Raw genomic sequence first — 21938 nt, 5'->3', positions numbered from 1 at the left:
GTATCTACATGGCAGCAAAGCGTAGGCAGTGGAACCTAAAGTCTTTATCAAAAAAGCACCATTAAAATGTGACTAATGATGAGTGAATGTATGTGTGTGTGTGTATGTATAGCAGTCTGAAAATCGCAGTCACAGTCTTTGATTTAGCAGAACACACAGCAATTATAGTTTACAGCAAGTGTCCCTATTTCAGTCAGTGTATTGTTGATGGGTTTGGAATGTGCCTTGGAGACATTTGAGCGTTCACACACACGCACACACACGCACGCACGCACGCACACACACACACAAACACAGATCAAAGGGCTACAGTAGAGCAGTGGTGTGATTACAGGAGCTGGACTGAGGCTCTTGGATGAGGGGCTAACGTACGCCATGTCAGTTGAGGTTTCTGAGTTTTCCAACGATGAGCGCCAAATCTAAGGGTGGCCACGCCTGAGCCTGACCTGCCCGACTTTCCGAGCGCTAACACGCAGCCCATTAGAGCCCTACTACAGGCTAATGGCAGCAATCCATCATCACACTAAGGAACTATTTAAAGAAGCACAATAACTCCGTTAGCAAGACAACTCTGAACAGCATGGTTCAAGCTGCACTGGGTGACTGAATACTAGCGGCATCAAATGGTAACCACAAGTTTTAGTTAGGGGTAGGTGAAGAGAGCCATTGATTATGTGAATTTCATTTGCTGATGCTTTATTTTAACATTGACTTCACAGTTGTAGCTTGCTAAAGCTGTGGCTACCGGCTACTTGTTTTTTCATAATTTGTTTTCACTTCATTTATCAGTCTGACATTTTGTTCATGGTAGCCACTTTGGTTAGTCAGGTTATTTGTTTTGTGTTGCATTAACCAATCAGTAGAGAGTGACATATCCGTCCTACCAACGTCATTTTCAGTCAGCACTGGTAGTTGTTGCTGGGAGCAGTTGACTTACAACATCATTCATGTTTGTCATCATTGGGCTATTTTTTTTTTAGCTTTTTGTGATTATAAGTCAACCTTCCTTTTTCAACATCTGTTTTTGAGAAAAAATATTTTTGAGGCTCCTCAAGACTCCTCCTGTTGGGAAAGTTTCCCTTAGAAAAACCATTAATCCAAGGAGAAGAGAGTCCAAGTCACTGAAGCCTTTTCTCTAATTTAAGTGAAACATGAAATACAGTGATGCGTAAAGCCCACATTAGTGTATCCTACTTATCAGTCAGCATCACATTCTCTCCTGTCTCCTCAATCATTTTCTTTGACAGCGTTTTTCAAACTGTCCTTTTGAGCTCATCATCTGTGACAGATGTAATTCTTGGCTGTTTGATGGATTTTCTCCCTGGTTCATTCTGCAGTAAAGGTGTCAGAGACGCCGTGAACTGGTTTCCACTCATCTGCATAGCACCAGACTGAATCACTTAAAAAAAAAAAAAAAAAAAAAAAAAATCATCCATGCAGGCAGTGACCAGGCTAATTTTGTGATCATACTCCCTCTATCCTGATCATTTTGATTGATAATATTTATTAATATTGAATAAAAAAAAATGATGATTAATATATTATATACTTTTCTCTCTACTGGCAGGTCCACCAATAATATATATAAAAAAAGTTTAGGAGGGTTCACATAAAACATTTTTTACCTAGTGGTATCTGGCCAGTTATTCTACTAATGGTTTGTGGAAAGACATATTGATGTTAAAATTTTTTAAAACGTAATTTTTCAATATTGTGAGCACCACAAAGAAAATCATCTTAATCAAATATCTCAAAAATGGGAAAAATAAAACCAGACCTTTCCACGTAGTTAGACAGCAGTAGAGGCCAGAAAATCTGGGCTATTTCTTTGGGTTCATTTGAGTGTTGCTTTTGGGTGCTAATGATGACACACACCAATGGACATAAGGGGGTACTGTCTGATGGAAGTGGAAGAAGCTTTTCAGCCATTCACTTGAACAGCTCATCCAGCCTCAGATTTAAAGTTTATGTTCTTTGTGACAGACTGATGTACTTTTCCTTGATGTTTTACTATAGTACTACTAAAGGAGTAAGGCAGAAAGTAAATGTAAATGGGTTTAAATGTAAGAGGACAGTAAAGCTATGGATATATTTAGAGGTTTAGGGTTTGGGCTGATTCTCAATTTTACCCATATACAGATGAACTCACAGATGCCTTACTTATGTCAGTGCATGCAGTTGCACTTGGAATGTATGTTGGATGTCTATGGGATAAACTATGGGCTTTTCTCAAAGGTAGTTTTATCTTCTCCAAAGCCAAGAGTACTCCAGAATACACACATATAATACACCGCATTTCAGCATTTCACAAGGAAACAGAAAATAAACACAATAAACAGGGGAGTCACCATCACCCACCAATATTCAAATTGCACACAGCTCAGGTACATAAAAATGTATCTGTCAATTAGTCTGACTGTGGATAGGTTGGAAAAATGGCAAAATTCCTACAAACACTCCAAACTATGCAAACTATGGTTATTACTGTCTGTGTGTAAAAGTACTGACCAAACTATAAAAAGGTCAGCATTTCATTATTTTAGTGTGTTTTTAGGGTTATTTGGATAATATTGAGAATAATTCTGCTTCTTGAAATACCCCTTATAGTGGAGCTGCATTGTTACTCAGCTGGTGTGTGTTATGATTATTGTGACCCTAAATGGTGCACTTGGTTTGCTGATGCTGACACCCATAAATGAGAACAATTAACGGTGTAGGAAATGGGATTGTGTGGAGTGCCACAAATTCTACAAACAAAAAAAACAAAAAACCTTTAAATATATCAACATAAATAAACAAAGGGAAGCTAGTATTTCCTTTAAACATTTACAAATAAATACTTGGTTTTGACTTTTGACAATTTTGAACCCAAACTGCTGGAACAGATTTTGAGTGAAAAGAAAAAGAAAAAAAAAGACTGGTGAACTGGTGAGACTAAAGAAAGTACAGCGGACAACACAAGTTGCACAACTTAGTACACTAAGCATGCTCAATAGTATAACAATTTTAAAATGCTGTATGCTGTGGTACTTACAGTACACTAAAACCAGCCACTTGTTTTGGTTCATCTGAATGCTATGATTGTGTCCTCCTCCACACTCAATGACTGTATGAACAGTTTTAAATAAATATATAGACAATTTCTTAAAAAGAAAAAAAAGAAATTAAAGTAGGACTGATGTGAGGGGTTGAGCGGTTTATGTGCCATTCTTCTGCTCCCATTCCTACAAAACAAAGAGAGAGAGAGAGAGAGAGAGAGAGAGAGACCCACTTAGTTTGCATGCTCTTCTTCATGTTGCATGTATTTGTCTTTGACATCTTATCAACAGTATCAGATAGCAGATTTTATACGAGCATCTTAATCTGTAGTACGGATACAGGTGTAGTAATCATCAATCAAGTAAAAATAACAAACGAAAAATAAAACGAACAAAAATTTATGATAAAAAGGTAAAATGATTCACTGAAAAATATTTTATGCCTAATCTAGCCTCAAGCCTGTCAAAATAAATTAAAAAAGACTAAATGAAACTTGTGCTGCAGGTTTTTGCATGATACAAAGTACCTAAAGTAATTATTTGAAGGGGAGTGTGTAGTGGAATAAATGTTCAAACCATCAACACAAAAATAAAGAAAAAAAAGAAAAAAAGAACTGTCTCACTTCTAGTTTATACTCTTCCTCTCCTCCACTCTTGACCCTTCAACACACCAGGGTTTGCTGGCATTCATCCTCATCCTCCATCATTCCTCATATGCTGTTCCATATACTAATTTGTGTTACACTGTCGGTTTCAGAAACTACAGATCGGAGGTGGGAAAAAGTCATTGTTTTGCACATTTTAAGTCTTGGCTGTGATGTCCTGAGTCAAGTCCTAAATCAAGATTAACAAATCCAGTCATGTTCCATTAAATCAAATTCCTAAACTTTACGTTTGGAGTCATAAACAAGAAATTAGGTGTCTTTAACCCAATTAAATCTATTACTTTCAAATAAAGGTTATAACATTTAAAAGCAAAATAATGTGGTGTGCATTGGTGTGTTATTCATGTGACATAATTACAATCATTTGTAATTTCTTAGCTGAATGTTTTACCTATTGTTGTCATCCTTTTTGTCTTTAATTTTGATTAAAGTCCTGATAATCCAAGGTATTATCTGTTGTCCATCTACACACTGACACACATTCATCCAATCATTTAACACAGAGGTTTTCCACTGGGGAGAGTTGAAGGAGGTGGGGGGTACTGTGTGACGTGAAAGGGACAGGTGCATACAGGTTTTCTAAAAACAACAGGAAGCTTGTTAGTGTAGTTTGGCTGCTGAATCAGTCAAATCTGACACACTAACGATATACACATTCCTAGATTCAGTGTGACTTGTACTTCCCTAGGGTATCATTATCCATCAAAAATAAACATCCATATATCTGCTTAGAAATCACAGAATAAAGACACTGCTTAAAACTCCAGAACTTGCCTGAGAATCATCAAGTTTTTACATTTTCTTCAGTATCACAGTAATCCAGTGACAGTCTGTACATCCACGGTACATTGCACACAGGAAATGCTAATAGCTGCATCATTATAAAAATATGTTTTACATGCTAAATAGGACTGCATAGGGACATCTTTTTTGGAAATTATATCCAAGAAAATACACTTTTTCCTCTTGCTTCAAACATTATTGGCTGCTGTTGTATATCCATCATCAGAAAATAAATAATTGTCTCACTTTACACTGTTTTATACCATAATTCTTATTCTTTGGGCTGTGGGAGGATCAAGCTTTTTCAATTCAAAAGTCAAAGAGTCCATGTGAAGCCACAAGTCACTGGTTTTAAAGTTAAAGTCAAGTTGTAAGTCTTTTTTTGATTAATTCATCAGATTCTTACTCGTGAACAAGTCATGTGACTCGACATCTCTGCTACAGACATTACCACTGCACTAGCCCGAGTCCACATTGTGAGCTCTGACCTTGGCCTTCCTGAGGACGTGTCCCCGAACTGGTGAGGCCTTCTGACTGCCCTGCTGCCGACGGAGCAGTGAAGCGCTGTTGACTGGCAGGGAGCAGGACTCTGTGTCACTGGTGTCGCAGCTGGAGAAGGGAGAAGACTCCTGTGTCCGCCGCAACATCGCCGGTGACTACACACACAGGCACGGAAACAATTAGACGGCTAATGGTGGTAGATGGCTAGGGGACAGTTGTTAGCAATTTCAAGTTAGCGACATTTGATTTTTGAACTGCGGTGGAAGTATTAAAGCACCACAAATGAGCCACAAGATAGTACAGGTGTTCTGACCTGGAGGCCAGAGGAGCCAGCTTTTGGTTCGATGGTGAGGCCCAGGGTGACCCCTCCGCTCAGGGCCTTCTTCAGGCTCTCCTTCACCTCTGTCAGCTCCAGCTCCAGGTTAACCCTCTCCTCTTCCTTCTGCCGGCAGTCCTCCTCCACCTTCTTCAGTCGCTCTGACAGGGAGCCATGCGAACGTTTGCCTAATGGACAAAGAGGGGGGAATTTCTCTGTGAATGTTCATCACTTTAATAAACTTGTACCTGGCAGGATGTTGAGTGGAGAGGTTGGAGAGCTTAGGGAAGATCGTCTCTCTTACCAGCAGCAGCCTCCACAGCAGTGCGCAGGTCTCTCCTCTCCTTCTTCAGATGGGTCAGATGAGTCCTGATCTCCTGCTTCTTCTTCATCAGCTCTTCTTCCTTGGCCTGCAGCCGTTTGGCGTCGGCCTCCACACGGTTCTTGCCATACTTGCACTGCTCCGCATCTGCATGACAAAGATTTGATTAGAATTTTAAGAAAAAAACTAAAATCAAGGGGTCTTTGGAATCTGTAACAACTTTCTCTGTTTTGATGGCTTGATCCATAACACAAGCAAACCACAAATTGAGGCTTCATTTCCTTTTTCCTGAGAAGGTAACTGATAGTTGTGATAGAAAAACATAGCTAGTAATGGAAATGGTGGATAACATTTGAGGCTTAAAATTAGTCATTTTTTATTTTTTGGAAAAGTGTTATGCCTATATAAGACAAACCTAAGAGAAAAACTGAGACTTACTCTATAGACCAGTCTAACATATCTTTGTGAGACAAGTTCAGATGCTGCCCATAACTGTAAAGTTAAGTTCCAATGGGCAGCTTAATTTTAGATCTGGTTCATGCAAGTAAAATACCTGGATTTGTTAATAACTTCAATTTATTAAAACTTGGGTCTTATTTTAGTGGCTGTGGCCACAAATCAGTTACGATCCGTTATGATAACATGGTCCTGATCAAAGTATTTGCTGAGAACTGGGTAGCACAGTGACATTACTATAACAAAGTAGGACAGGGTAAGAAACAGGAGCATTCAGACTGCCAGTCAGGTTGTAAGCAAGCCAACAGTTTAAACCAGTTTTATTTGAAAGTAAAGTAAACCTGAATGTCGCTAATAATCCCTGATTGTGCAGAAAAACTGTGAGCACACAACAATGGCAAAGTAGATACACTAGGTCAAAACTTAACCATGAAGTCCGTTGGTAAACTGTGGTGGATGTTTACCAAAGACATTTTAGTAATTTTTCTGTTTGCCTTTGTTTTCTTTTCTTAATAAGTTTTGCTAACCTGGAGGTTTGATTAAAACCCGTCTGATCGTCTGACACTCGTGCTTCTTGCCCCATCTGTATTTCGTAGCGGTTAAACTGCCTGTTGTAAACATCCATCACAGAACGACTTCTTGGTTTAACTTTGAATTACTGTACTTGTGCATTCATGGTTTCATGTGCAATTAAAGATTATTTCCAACATTACAGTTCTGCTCACTTCCAGTTTTACCTCCAAATATAGTGGTAGCTAAACTGGGTAAACTGTCTGCTTATTTACAAGCTGTATGATGTTCTGACGGCTCATGTTTATCGTCCTGTTGGACCAATTTTTTGCAGTGATTGTTGTTTGAGATCTTAGAATTACACTAGTGAGTACAGTGATAGCTTAAGCAACAGACCACTGAACCTCTTAAAGAATCTTTATATGGAATCTCCTGGTTTTATTTTAATGAGCAAATAATGTATAAAGCATTCAGGTAGATCTTTAGCTAAATTATATGTAATATAACATGTAATGGCAAAACTTTGGCAAAGTTTTCTGTATGTCATTCTTTGATTTATAGTTCTTAAATATTAGGCCATTTGTAACCTTTGTTACCTAAATTTGTTACAAGTTAAAATTAGATATATTCTGCAGGGGATTTACTACCAGATTCAAATTTGAATGAATTGCTATTGCACCCTAAAACGTAATGACATGAGTTCTAGACTCCAAGTAATCCACACCAGAACAAGACTAAAAGACCCCCACGACTCCCTTAGTGATAGTGTGTTGCCCATGAAATCAGATGTAAGAGATTTTCCATTACAACAAGACCACAAACCAACATGTGAAGAAAAAAAGGAAAAGATATCATAGCCTTTATTATCAGGACACTGGTAAGACATGAACTGCCAAGAAACCCACTGAACTCACAGCCACAGCCTTAAGCAGTCATTAATTACACCAAGACCATGCCTTCACTTACTGGAAAATACACTGAGGGTAACCATCCAATGTGGTGTGTTTCTATGTGCGTGCATATAAAAATTGCTTATGAGGAATCACTCAATCAAACCACTGCTGACATTTTCAAATTCAATACACTTATTTGACACTGGATATGAGAATTGTGTGGCATTCTCTAAATCCAACATGACACATATTTGGTATTTCCATTCCAATATTTGGAGGAAAGACAAGCTACACAAGCGGTTATAACCCTCCTCGTTCACACATTAGGCAAAAAAAATACTATTCTGTACCACAAGGATTAACACGACCACATTTCACCCACTTCCAATGAGGTGGGCCCTGCTTCTGCTATCGCGTCTGTTTGAGCGTTACCCAAATGTTGGCAGGAGGCTCAAGTCTGGCCCGCATGCGTCACATGGATCTTCTCAAGGGTAGGATAGGTTTTAGGTTTTCAAGTTATTTACTCCCTCCTACTTAAACCAACTGTAATTTGGACATCCTGCATTTTCCAAATTACTGTGGAGCAGCGCTTTGCTAGAAAGCAATCAGTGGTGGTGAGGCTGGGACTGGGGAGCCAGACACACTGTCTGCTGCTCACTTACAGCACAAGAACTGACTGGAAAAGGTGGATTACTGTCAGAAGTTACTGTGTTAATGATATTTCAATTTTGATTTAAGGAGAAATAACAGAAAAGTTGATTTTCTGTCCTAGTTTTCACAGTATGAGTCCTAGTTGAAATGATGGGCATTCCTGTGTAAGTACAGAAATAAATGCAAATCAACCAGTTTTGTGTATGTAATCTGAATATTTAATCAAATGTCAAAGGTTACTGAAAAAAAAATGCTTTCATATAGTGAAAAAAAAAAAAAGACATAAATGTACTCATGACACTTATTGGCACCCTTTTGATGAATAGTTTAAAAAACAAATACGACTCATCTGTGCTTAATGTTCGGTGTTCACATGACCTGAATGATGGTTTTACAGTATAAAAAGGGGCTGATTGTTGCCATTTTCTTTTTCACAATGGGGAAGACGAGAGAGCTGCCTGAGAGATCAGAAATGCTATTATCAAAAAACACAACTGTTCCAAAGCATACAAGGCAATTGCCAAAGATCTTGAAATCCCAGTTTCAACAGTTTGTGATGTTATCAGTGTTATCAATCAAACTGCAGTGGTGCCAATAACTGTGTCTAGGGTACATTTTTTGTCTGTATTATTTCACTATTATGCAAGTTTTGTTTTTTTATTTTCTTTTGTTCAGTAACCTTTGACATTTTATTAAATATTCAGATTATACAAAATTGGTTAATTTGCATTGATTTCTGAAGATCTTCTAAATTCTGTACTTAAAATTCAGGGGGGCCTATAATTTCAACCAGGACTGTGAGATAAACTCTTCTGATATCAATACTGTACTTCCCTAATGGAAATAATGTAGATTTGTAGACTTTTTCCTACTTACTGGAGTTGTTGCGTTTCAGACAGGCTGTCCCATTAGTCCCATTCTTCTTGGACTGGTTCTTTGGCTCCGCCTTCTGTTTTGATGCCATTCCATTGGTCACTGTGCCCTTCTTTCCCTTCAGCTGATTGGAGAAGAACACGGAGATGAATTACCTTTCAAACATCTCAAGTTAATACTGAATATAAACTACATACATGTAGATGCACTAATTATCCCACAAATTGTACCAAAAATGGCATATGAAATCACTATATTAAAACCTACTGGCACATTTCTAATGAAAACCTTAATGACAGCTAAAATGACAGGACAACTGCTTATTCCACAGCTGTCTGTACTTGGATTGAACCAATATGACCCTACAGTTAGATCTGGGTTTATTTTTAGTCACATCTAAACATGATAGATATGGTGCATTTGAATGACTATAGATTTGTAGGGAAGTAGGGCAAAATATTGAGGATATATCTGAGAGAAGGTGCAACTAGTGTGATAAAATTACATTTAAGTAGACAAATATATGCAAATAAAAGGTACAAATTAGCTTCTTATTTGCATTAAAATGTAAGAAAAATTCTTAAAGCTGCGTTAACTTTTTCTAACGGCTTTGGTGCGGACAGACAAGCTCTCAACAAGCTGTTTTGATCTCCTGTAAAAAATATGTCTCTACTTTGTCTGTTTGCCATTTGATGCTGGGCAGATAGTATACAGTTTTTATTTTTTTCTAAAAACAGCTGCCTGGTCTTTCTCTCTCCCCCTCCCACTTTCACCTCTCTCCCCGATTTGTCTCTCAACCTAACCAGCCTCTATAATACTATAAGGTTTTGACCTTACTCTATACAGTGCCGTGAGATAATGTATGTTATGATATGGTGTTATACTGAATTCAATTCTGCTACTTGAAAATGGCTTCAATGAAAACTTTGAGACTGAACCAAAACAGTAAAGTTACAGGTCGGAAAACCAAAACATTGAGCTGAAAGAAACTTAAAAGCTCCATAGAGCTAAGGGGAACTGCAGAGTTGGATGATAATGCTCTGTGGGTTCATCACCATGAGCAACACCTTTCACTATACACATAGTCACTCAATCCATTGTTAATATAAAAAATATTGACTAAAGCAGCTAACCTATTGTTTTTGTATAGGATCATTGTTTGTACTGGTAAAGTATGAAGGGAGATATACAGTATACTGTAGGCATGTAATTATGTAAAAAAAATTCCGTCACTATTACATATAATGTATATTTATTTATGTTTGTATGAAAAAAAACAGGTCCACACATGTCTGGAGTAATACATGGCTTGTGTTTGTGATGCCCTTAACCTGATCGGACTGTAATGAGGTGTACGGCCATGGGTTTGTCTTGCTGAAGAGGATACAGTTATGGCAGGAAACTTGGAAAGCTCATATTTTCTAAATGCTTTGTTCTGAAAGTCATAGTCTTAAAATCCTTCTAACCCAAAATATGCAAGCAACCGGGATGTAGAGTGAAAAACAATTTCATATGGCGCTCCTAACATTTTACTTGACTTCGGTTTCTCAGGCCAGCTATGCTGCCTGCAGTCTGCTGTATACCTTGTTGGATGAAAATCTACTTCTTATAGTGAAGTGGTACTTTGTGGTCATATTGGCGATGTTAACACCCCTTGGCCACGCCACACAGAGCACACACATCAAAGGGGTGGCGGGGAGGAGGCGGAGCTCCATACAACACCATGTGGTGACTTATGAGACCTTTGAGGCAAGGGTGGTACTTAAGAGCGGGGCTGTAAAAATATAAATTACACACACAGCTGAAGCTCAGTGTAAAGGGAAGGAAGGAAATACACTATGTGGGTCAACCACAAAAGCATGAACACACAAGGTCTACATATACACATAGTATACATATTCTATACACATACTGTACATATACTACACACAAAGCACAAATCAAAGACAAAAATCTGGCTTTTATAGGGGTGTTCTTTAAATTTTATTTCACAACAGAACCCAACTGTTGATCTGCAACTCATATTATTGATATTAAATCAGTGACTGGTATTAGCTGTAAAAAGCTGGATTGGAAAACACTGTAAATATTTCCAAAGCCTGGTCACAGGAATGATTTGGGGCCCAGTCGTGGTTTTAATCAAATTAATAAGAACTACACCAGAGAGAGAACATGATTCACAGGCTGATGGGAAAGAGAGGTTGGCTTGTGGGTGGCCGACATAAACACCTTACCTAGTGAGTCGATGCATGGTCCTGCAGGAAAAACAAACTCAATTTTCTCTTCCCCTCAGCCAAGCTTCTCTCTCTTACACTTGTTCTCAGTTCATGTAAATCAGGAAATTTGCCATTTATTTGAAGAGATGCATTGTAGTGACAGTAAGGGAAATAGCCATTTGGGATACACAAATATATCAGTTCCAAGGTTGCCCCAAGGAAAATTTTTAAGCTTTTGATGAGAATCGCCGGTGCATACATTCATTTTTTTCAAATAAAATTTGTCATATTAATAATGGATCAAATGCTTGTGTCATGTCTTGTTATCAATTTAGCTACTACATGATGGCCAAGCTTCATGACCGTTACCATGCCAACAATCCATGCTTTTCCGTAAGATTTATTTTACTTCTTAAAAGTGTAATCGTTTCTTCAGCATTGGCAGTCTGTGTTTCAGGCGAAACTTACTGCATCCACTATAAAATGCTGGGAGTAGAGATACAAAATATTGCAATGCTCATAATTTCCCTTTTATTTAAAACTGGACAATGATCAGTGAGAACAAAGAGAAGTAGCTCCTAGTGATATGTCTTAAATTCCTAGTCCTATTAGTCATTTGATATTATTTTAGTGGTTTCATCAGATTCAAAGCATTTGGGCTTTTTTTTTTTTTTTTTTTTTTTTTACAATCAGCAATTTGGACCAATTTTCATCAGTCATAGAGTGAAATTTTCCGACAAATTAAAAAAAAAAAAGAAAAACATATTGTGAATTACGGAAAGGTGAGTATAACACTGTAAATATCCAAGAGTGGATTAGGAAAAGGTTTGGCCAAAGGAGCAGAGTGTTAATCACCTGAGCAGTGTCTTTAGTTTTAGTATCAGCAGAGAGGAACTTAGAAGAGACTTTAGAAACAGGGGTTTTGTAGTGAGTGCTAGAGGTGGAGGAAGATGAAGTAGAAGAAGAGGAAGGCTTGGGAGGATAGCGAGCAAACAGCTTGGGTGAGGGCATCTTCTCATAGAGTTCAGTGTTCTCATAGTGCACCTCCTCTTTCAGTTGATGGCCCCCTGTGCTGGGACTGGAGTACAGCGCCTCTGAGTCCTTTGGTTAGACCAGGCAAGCATGCAAGCGAGAGGAGAAGGGAAAAGAAGAGAAGAGAAGGGAAGAGAAACAATATATAACAGGAAAGAAAAATATAAGGAGAACAGCGAAGCAGAGATGATAGCAATATAAAGTTAGTACACTACAGAGCTTACATACACTACATAAAAAGTGTTATTACAATATATGATATTAAAGGGGATCTCCACCAATTCTAAACATACAGATTAATACACTTAGCATGGTGACCACTACCACCACTAAGTACTACAACTCCTCATAAAACAGTTGTTTATTGTCTCCTGTAGCTCTTTGGGACCTTTCTAAAATCTGCAATAAAATTATGGGAAATGTAGAAGAATGGAGGAAGTAGGAAATTATTTTTGGAACTTGACCCATACTTGATACTAAAAGTTAGGATTCTGTCTCCTGTGAGTCCCCCAACATTATGAAGTGCAATAGTAAATCAAAGGAGTTCCCCTTTAATTACAGGTGCTAAATGGATTTTAACATCCAGTAAGTGATACATTACTGTACTAAAAATCTCATCTGTTCTTCTAGAGCTAATTGAGCTGGAGCTTTCACAATTTCTAGCATTAAATATTAAACAGTCTAAATATTAATATGTAACTAAATATTCAATATGGTAACGTTTTTCTGTCAGTCAGGTGGTTTAGAAAAGCAAAGGGGAAGGAAAGTACAGGGACTTCATTCCTGATCTTAGAAAACAGCTGCTGACAAATAAGTTGCACCACAGGGTCCATTTTGTAGCTATTGTGGAGCTTTCAAAGTCCTTTAAATGTTTGCGAAAAAATGGAAATTTGAACATCTACAATTCCATGCCAATTGGACTCCATCTACTGATGAAGATCATCTGATATAATTGAGAGCTTCAAAACAGTTACCAATTAGTCCTTATGGAGATTTTTTTCTTATTTGTTCACTCTAGTTATATCAACATATCACAGTTAATCTGGCAATGATATATTGATGTAAAAATACTACATGTAGCACCTCTAATGCTATTCCGAAAAGTGAAAAGCAGTTAGCAAAGAGAGCGACAGTCAAAGTGGTGTTCAGCCAAGAATTTGAAAAAAAAATATATATATAAGAAGGGGTTACTGTGTATTGAGCTCCTTTAGCTTAGTCTTTATGTGTACCAGTGAACAGGCACGTCCTCACCATTCCGTTAATGGGCACATCATCATAGTGCAGAGCCATTCCAGTGGGGCAGGCGTAACCGTTGACTGGGTTGTCCAGGTATGGGTTAGGGGAAACAGCACGCTTACTGGTGAAACTGTGAGGAGAATAAACCAAGATTCATAAAAAAGAATCCACATCTCTTTAATAAAGTAATTCTAAAACATCAGACTTTTATGTCACAGAGCTCAAACAGACCTATTAGTCTATTAAATACACTGTACATTTATCACTAACAGCAGTAACATCAAAGATTTGGTTAAAGTAAGGGCTAAATAATCATTACTTCAGCACCAACATCACATTGTACTGAAAGAAATGCTATGTGATGAAGTAAATTAGCTTTTGCTACATGAGACATTTTAGTGTGAACAGAAAATAAAAACTAGACAAGTTTTCATTTCAGTTTTTAAATTAAGGCCTCTAGTGTCCATCTAGTCATTATTTTACTAATTGTTTTTCCCCGGTTTTTCAGAATACATGCTCACATGTATTCTATGTGAGCATGATTTGTTTATCAAATCACAACAAGAGCTACAACAGAAAGACAATTTTTTGTGGGTTTTTTTTGCATCTAATTTAAGAGGAGTGGAGGGGGTTACACTCCATCTTTCCAAAAGAACCTACAGCAGAAGGAAGCTGTCTTGTGTAATTATGCATTGCTTTTAAATATTTTAGTGTGCATATTTTGCAAAAAAATACATATCAAAATGTGATTTCTTCCCAATTTTGTTCAGCCCTGGTTAAAATACTCCAATTATACAAATTACTTGTTATTTCACAGAAAACTCCTAGAATCACTTGAGGGCTTCCAAGGAGTCAAATTAACCATGCTTGTGATTATACTATACAGTATATCTCATCAGATCAAAAAAACCTTAATTTCCTAACATAAAGGGGAAAAAAAGCTTTATGTGACTTTAAAAGGGGCTTAAAAACATGAAAAAAGGCAGGATAATGCTCTGTGATTCTAATTTTAATTACATTAAATAACTCAGTAAACAACGAAAAACAAATAAAGAGAAAAAAAAAATCTGTGCCCCCCTCACCAGAAAGACTGCTTGGCCAGCTGGATGACGTTAGCGGTGGTCTCGACATCAATGTAGTCATAGTGCAAGGTGGCTGGGTCAGTGGTGGAGCCAGTCTCGGCAAGTAACACCCCCAACCAGCGACCCATCTCCTCAGAGGAGGAAGCCTGGAGGAGTTACAGGAATTCAATCCATATAAGTTTATATGATGTTAAAGCATGTCTTTGATAGGATGAGGTTAATGTGTATAGGAAGGCTGTTAATTAAATGCCTGCACTAAAAATGGAGAAAATATAGTAACAAAATAAAAGTTGAGATGACATCCTTAGCTGCTTTTTTTTGTTAAATTAGGACCTAAAATAGCTTTCTGATAAGAGTTCAGGATACTTTCTTTTTTTTAATCAATAAATTAAAATTATACATGTATATAATTTGTTGAAATTTAGAGCTCTTTTGATTTTTTACAGGAACAAGCTACTTCTTGCATTTTACCATCCATCAAAGGCTTAGTAATGATATGGTTTTGCAGGGAAAAGAAATGGAAGCAAATGTCTAGCAGAGGGTAGCTTGCAGACTACATTAGGAAAGAGAAACAAAACAAAATGGAAAATGGAGGAAGTTCATACACACCAACAACATTAAATACATAGACACAAGTCACTGGGGGGTGGAGGAGACGTTTTACCACGAGAGGAGCACTAAGGACAACATGATAAGCATTGCTTGTACCAGTGTGGCTTTGTTTTAATGTAGTTTCAGGCCTTTTTGCTTCATCTAATGTTAGACAGGGAAGTTTTAGTGGCTGCCTTAGACACAGGAAAACACATCTCCTCATATATGAGAGGAAATTAACCATTTGAAAGCTGAAAGCATTCTCATACAAATCTTACCTCCAGTACAGCCACTTCTTGGCCGTTACGAAGGAGGCGGAAGGCAAAGGGATGTTTGTGGTCGAGGCCGGGACTGACCTCGCAGCCACGGAGGGGCAGAGAGGCGATGTGGCTCTTCAGGTCATCCCTGTCCTTATGGAGGAGCAGCTGATTGTCTTTCAGGCGGCACCAGCGCTCCCGCCAGCGGTTATTGGACAACACGTTCAGGTAGCCTATCAATCGAAGCATAGAACTGACTTAAGATTTTCAACCCCATTTCTGATACTATTAATGGCCGGCATTTTTCAACTTTTGGAATTAGTTAGTTGGCTTTTCTGGATTGTATTTTCTAATTGGTGGCTGGCAGATTTCAACTTTACCTTTCTCTTTGCTGGATTCAAATTGCACACCCACACACAAGGGGATTCATGGGAAATGATGCATGCATTTATTGGACCTGTTGCAAAAGTCCAAAGCTGGCACATGCATGCACAGCTATTTATCATCCCAACACACAAATAAACATCAAGATGAGTTGGGGGGTGGGAGAGAGAGACAGAAAGACCATTGTGGTTACCAGCAATACAAATAAAAAAATACATAGATCTCTCCACAATACACAGATATTGACCGAACACAGATTCCATTAAGTGATGAATGCTGAAAGGTGCTGATTACATACTAATTCACCATAAGCATACAGTTGCTGGTGGCATGAAAAATAGCAGTGACGAAAAATGCAGCACAGACTGTACAAGGTTCCAGGTAATTGCCAGAAAAATATTATTCAGATTTTTTTTAATCATTGAAACATTAGTGACACATTTAGGATAATAACTTTAATGTCTTCCTCTTACCACATGTTGGTACATCTTCTTCTGCCGACGAGGTTTGCTCATCTGTGGATGGCTTCTTCTTACCCAGCCCAATGATCTTCGTGATCTTCTTCCCTGCACCCTTCCCCACTGTCCCCGTCTTGTGCTCTGACTTTGAGTTCTTCTTTCCTTTTCCTGAGACAGAGATTGTGAATTTAGTTAATGACTCAAAATGAAGGGGAAATTAGTAACACAATGTGTAATGTTCTTTTTGAATGACTCCTGCAGACTTTAAGTGCTCTACCATCATTATCTTAACATGGGAAATTAGCAAGAGAGATGTTATGAGTTCATTTATGTTGATTCTATTAAGTTTGGATGCTTTTGCAATACTTTAATTAAGAGACGAGAAAGACAAAGAGCAACCTTAGATTCTACTATAAACAAGCATGAGTTAGGAATCACTTGCACTGGGTTTAATCAGACTTTTGTGGGTTCAAAAACTCTTTGTTTGTGAATAAGGCTTAGTCTGCAAACCTGGCATCACCACTGGTCTGAGTGGGCCGATTTGAGCTGGCCTAGTTTCTATCCAAAGAAGAAAGAAAGAGAGAGGAATGACAGTGCACATTCTGCTGGAAGGAGCGCTAAAGTCAAGTAAGCCAGTTCTTAAGAGGCTATGTCTGAGTCCCTATATCTGTCTGTCTGTTTAAATGAGGAAAATAGCTTCTGCTTGGCTCGCTTTTTTAGATACTGTGGTCTGTGGTGTATTTAAAAGCCTATTTGTATGACAGAGAATCAAAGGGAGAAAATCAAAAAAAGAAAAAGAAAGAAGAAAGAAAGCAGTGGTCAAAAGATGTGACAGTGTGTTTTCAACACATAACAGGACAAAAAAAAAACTTTTCAAATGCCAGATATTGACGCAAAAGAGACTGGAGAAGAACTAGCGGGGAAAAATATAAAGCATTCCACTTCACTGATGTCATCATGCCGAGACGGCTAACGCCAAGTGTCTGGAGTGATGCTAGACACACATGCACATGCAGTAATATACTGTATATAATCAGCAGAGTTGGTTTGCACACACACAATGTCTTTGCCTTGCACAAATCAGCCCTTAGCTGAAGAATACTAATAAACAGTAGTCTGAAATGATATGGTAATGACAGAAACTCTTTGTGTTCAATTCTTTTTGGTCCTCATAAGCTTCTGTTTCAAGGTGACACCTATCATGGTGACTGCCTTAATTAAATATTAAGCCATCTGCACTCAATTTCAGTCACAGGATTTCTCTCGTAATACAAAAAGTATACAAACAAACGTCACACACAATGCAGGCTTAAGGTGGAAATCACTTTCACAGATGTGAAAGTGATTCAAACCTTTCTAAAAAGGAGGAATTATTATTATTTTTCCCTCCAGGAGACAACGAGCAGGAAAACTCTGATCAGGTAAATTTGATTCCCATAAATCAGCTCTTTTTGTTACCAGTCATGGAAAGAATGTGGCTGATTAAGCTGAAAATAGGATTTTGGGGCTGAATTAGGGAATGACTGGAGGACGAGGAGAATGGGTGAAGTAAGACCAAGAACTCTGGGGTGTTTATCACGTTTATTTCACTGTTAAATCTGTTGTGTTTACTGGATGATGATACCACAAACCTTGCATTAACTGTAGAGAGGGATGTGGGCACTGACAGTAAAGTTAACCACTACAACAATTGACCCGAGTCAAAGAACAATAGCATTAGCAGCTAATGCTTCTTTCAAAGTACACCGGCCCCAAACTCCTCCCTTTTGTAGGTAATGACTTAACCTATAAGCTGTTTAAAGCACATGAATCCATTTAGTGCTGTTGAAAATATCAGATTTTGATGAGTAACAGTGATCCTAGAAACAAGTTTTAAAAAATAGCCTTCCAGCAGCATTTAAGTTAAAATTTCAGCCTACTTTGGGTAGGATCACGGCCCCTGTTAACTGTTACGGGGTTTATATTTCTAGTCATCATTAACTTCTGAACTCCAGCTGTCACCGTGAGGTTGCCTGGCAGCTAGCAGAGACATAGAGAAGTTGTTGCTCACGTGTCGTTTTTACACTAGTTTTTGTAGAGATTAAACAAATGGCATATAATGTATTAATTAGAAGTACTGGTAGGAGGATTTTGTTAACCTTGGACAGTTTCCAGTCTTTATGCTAAGCTAAGCTAATTGAGAGTGAGAGTGGTATTAATCCTCTCATTTAACATCTTACTCTTGACAATAAATTAATAAGTGTATTTCCCAAAATGTTGAACTATTCCTTTAAAAGTGACTTGTATTTTAATGATCAAATGATATTTCATTTACAGCATGATACCATAGCATAAGTGAACATTACATATTTTACCTGACACAGTTGTCATAATTGTTGTGCAATGTTAGCTTAGCTGAGCCACCATTACAATGGAGGATAATAACCATCAGCAATGGAAAGAAAAACAGCTAAGTGGTCCTCCTTTAAGGAAATGTCTTGATTCACTTCAAACTTGAAGGCGCATTTCTTTGATAAAAGTCATCAAAAACTCAGACATGAGCAGAAACCAAAAGTTCATTCTGAGGTTGTGCAGTGTAAGCATAGCCAGAACAAATGACTAATATGCACAATGGACAAAGAGAACTAGCCCAAAAAGGAACCAGCTTTAGTCCCAGCATTTGTAAATGTATCTAAGCAAGGCACAAAACCTGTCATCATGTAATTTAATCAGCATGCAACCATCAGCTATAAATGCTTAAAATGTCACATGATTCTGGTGTCACAGATGACTGCTTAGTTAATGGAGCGTTATACTTTCTTTCCCTTTCTTAGGATGCATATTGTATGTACACTGGGAGGATGAGAATGTCAACTACTTCGTACTGAATGAATCTATACATTACTAGATCCCACAGGCCAGAAAAACTCACTCTCTGGAGAAGTAATCAACCATTTTATATGACCGCATTAAGCTCATGTGGGAGATCACTGCTGATGCTATTTCTACACTCCCCATAGTTTCACAGCAATGACACATAAACATGACTGACACAACCAAGTCCATGATAAAAACCCACCTGGTTTGGAGATTTTAAATTAACTGCTGGTAGGAAATCTGTTTTAGACATAATGTTGAAAAAATGAACCAATCTTGATGAGGAAAAAAAATATAAGATTGTTAAATTTTAGTTAACAACCTAAATAACTGAGCTGAGAAGTAAAATTAGATTTCTCTCCGAGAGGAATCTTGCCTACTGAGTAAACAAACGGTAAATAATTGGAGACTATTTCACCCCTATCTCTTTGTTCTAACATCTAGCTGTGCAGGGGAAGACCATCTGTGTTTAAAAACTATCTTGAATAAATCAAAATGCTCATTCTTCATACTTCATGAATTACTGTTAAAGGTTGGCCTTTTCAGAGCTTTAAGAGATTCCCCTCTGAATTAAGAGACAGAATAAGGGGGAACACCAGCTGTAATATCTCAAGATTTAGAACTGGCTCCAAGTTGAGAACAATTTTTTGTTGGTTCCAAAAAACAACTATATTGATAATGTTATACCCCTCATTTAATTTAACTTTTTTTGTTTTTTTGTTTTGTATTGTGCTTTAGGGATACAATTAATGGTACTGCATGAACGCAGTGTTTTATAATGGGGATTTTACTCTATAAACACTTAACCATTCACAGATGTTGAAACATCACACATATCTGACAAAATAATCTCAGCAAGGCCCACTTACTAGCTTTGTCTTTGTCTAAAATTTCCAAGTACAACAGACTGTTGGACACTTAGTAATGATTTTTTAATAATTCTGGATTCCTTCAAATGAATAAACTGGGGAAATTTGGAGTCAACTGTGATGAGCAACAGAAAAGAGAGGTCGGGTTCTACACACTACAGATGGTGCCACCCTGATCACGGTACCGTGAAGGAACATTTCTGCAACTTGGACATTGAACTGTTAGCCATGGGGCTATGTCCATAGTACATACCCAAGGAGGTCTCACACACTGTCTTAGGTGTTGTTTACCCCCCCCAACTGGGCAACCGTGCGTCATGTTATCCACTCTGTTACTCTGAGACTACAGACTCTGCTTCGCAGTGCTTTTTTTTCATGATCTCAGGAGGACATCAATCATTGGACACATTACTTTTTGCACATTTGCATTTGTGTGTTTTTATATTCACTTACTTTGGATTTATTAGTATTACTACTTTATAGTTGTATTTACTTTTATATTTATTTACTTCCTCTTTCCTAACTGCATGTTGAGCAATCGTAACAAAGAAATTTCCCTGCGGGGATCAATAAAGTTTTTCTGATTCTCATTAAGAGATGGTAAGCGCAACACAGATAAATGTAGGGATATTATTTGACGACTTAGTGCCTCTCTTTCTTTTCCATTAAAGTCAATTTTATTTCATGACAGTGTTATAATTTTTTGCCACTGCTATGAAACACTGGGAAACCCTGCAACATTTTAGTTTTTTCACTTAATGCACCTACAGACTTGTTCAAACAATGTGATCGGAATACTAACGTAATTTTCTGTTGTTTTTACGTTCCATCTCCATGGTGGTTCTTAATGCTAACCACCCTGTTCTTCTTCTTTTGAATCCAAATTAACCAGAAAAGAATTTTCCCAAGAAAGTCATTTTGTCTTTACCAAAAATGCTGAAACATTCTCGTGAACTTCCTGTAAATGAATCACTTCTAATCACTTCACTTCTATTAATAACAGATCTTTATTTCCAGGAAAAAGTTACAGATTATTTGGTTATTGTTGCTTTGGAGTCTCACCCTGGTCCTTGCAGTCACTGTGTCCGTTCTCGTGGGTCGCCTCTCCATCAGAGCTCGGCCTGTCACACGATGCCTTCTGGCAGCAGTAAGACCATACAGAGAAAAAGAGTGGATGCACAAGAAGGTACAAAGTGATCACAATTGTATTTTTCTAAAAAAAGACAGGTCGACAAAGGCATTCACACAAACACAGCTGTCTAATTACATTGTACATTGTAAAAACCCTAAGACCATCTGCAACATGTTATAGATGAATAATTAGGCTGGGCTTGAGTTTGCTGTGCCAAGTTGAGAGCGGTTTGTCATTAAAGGGCCTCTGATGTAGCTCATTTTCCACCACAAAACACACATGAATATATAGAGGCACACACATAAGTGCCGGCTACAGTATATCTCCTGCATTAACTGCTATTTCACATGCTTTTCCCAATGAAAACCAAGAAGCTATGAAGCTGTTAAGCTTACATTATATAAATATTAATCTGATATGCATCAATGTTTAGTTTCCAACCACTTAGACTAATGTGATGTGATCAGCTAGGCTGTTTCACCAGAGGACTCATCCCTCTGTTGGTCTTATTGAACTACCAAAAGAAAAACAACAAACAATCGAGTCATGATTGTAAAGAGGTGTTTAGGACTGAATATACTCCTCAAAGACACAGGCATTTTAGCCTGAGAAAATTCACAGCACCCACACCCTTGTGGCTGCATGGTCACAGAAAGTATAATTTGAGATTCAGAGAGTGGTGTTGAATTCTCTAACAAATAATTTTTAGCTGAGTACAGACACCAGCTAACAGAGAGCACATTAACCAATAATCAGGAGTCAAATAACTAACACATTAATGATTATTAGCCACAACAAAATATGCTGCCAGCAATAT

The 21938-nt window shown here is 37.8% G+C and overlaps 1 protein-coding gene across 3 annotated transcripts in view; it reads right to left on the bottom strand.

Annotated features, from left to right (window-relative positions):
* Positions 1 to 1595: 1595 nt before the first annotated feature.
* Positions 1596 to 21938, bottom strand: part of afap1 (actin filament associated protein 1) — a 90115-nt gene continuing 69772 nt past the window's right edge. For 2 of the 3 annotated variants that reach the window (XM_040140963.1, XM_040140961.1), the window contains exons 8-17: positions 21052 to 21127; positions 16280 to 16432; positions 15444 to 15655; positions 14575 to 14720; positions 13508 to 13622; positions 9012 to 9132; positions 5608 to 5772; positions 5301 to 5491; positions 4975 to 5142; positions 1596 to 3224 (exon numbers count right to left, since the gene is read on the bottom strand). In XM_040140963.1, coding sequence (XP_039996897.1) covers positions 3198 to 3224; positions 4975 to 5142; positions 5301 to 5491; positions 5608 to 5772; positions 9012 to 9132; positions 13508 to 13622; positions 14575 to 14720; positions 15444 to 15655; positions 16280 to 16432; positions 21052 to 21127 — 1374 coding nt within the window. In that variant the 3' untranslated portion in view covers positions 1596 to 3197. Of the gene's footprint in view, positions 3225 to 4974; positions 5143 to 5300; positions 5492 to 5607; positions 5773 to 9011; positions 9143 to 12098; positions 12326 to 13507; positions 13623 to 14574; positions 14721 to 15443; positions 15656 to 16279; positions 16433 to 21051; positions 21128 to 21938 lie in introns of all 3 variants that reach the window. The other variant, XM_040140964.1, reaches the window with a different exon arrangement.

Source organism: Xiphias gladius, chromosome 12 (assembly GCF_016859285.1).
Source record: "Xiphias gladius isolate SHS-SW01 ecotype Sanya breed wild chromosome 12, ASM1685928v1, whole genome shotgun sequence".
Taxonomy (NCBI): Eukaryota; Metazoa; Chordata; class Actinopteri; order Istiophoriformes; family Xiphiidae; genus Xiphias; species Xiphias gladius.
This window is presented reverse-complemented; position numbering and strand designations above follow the sequence as displayed.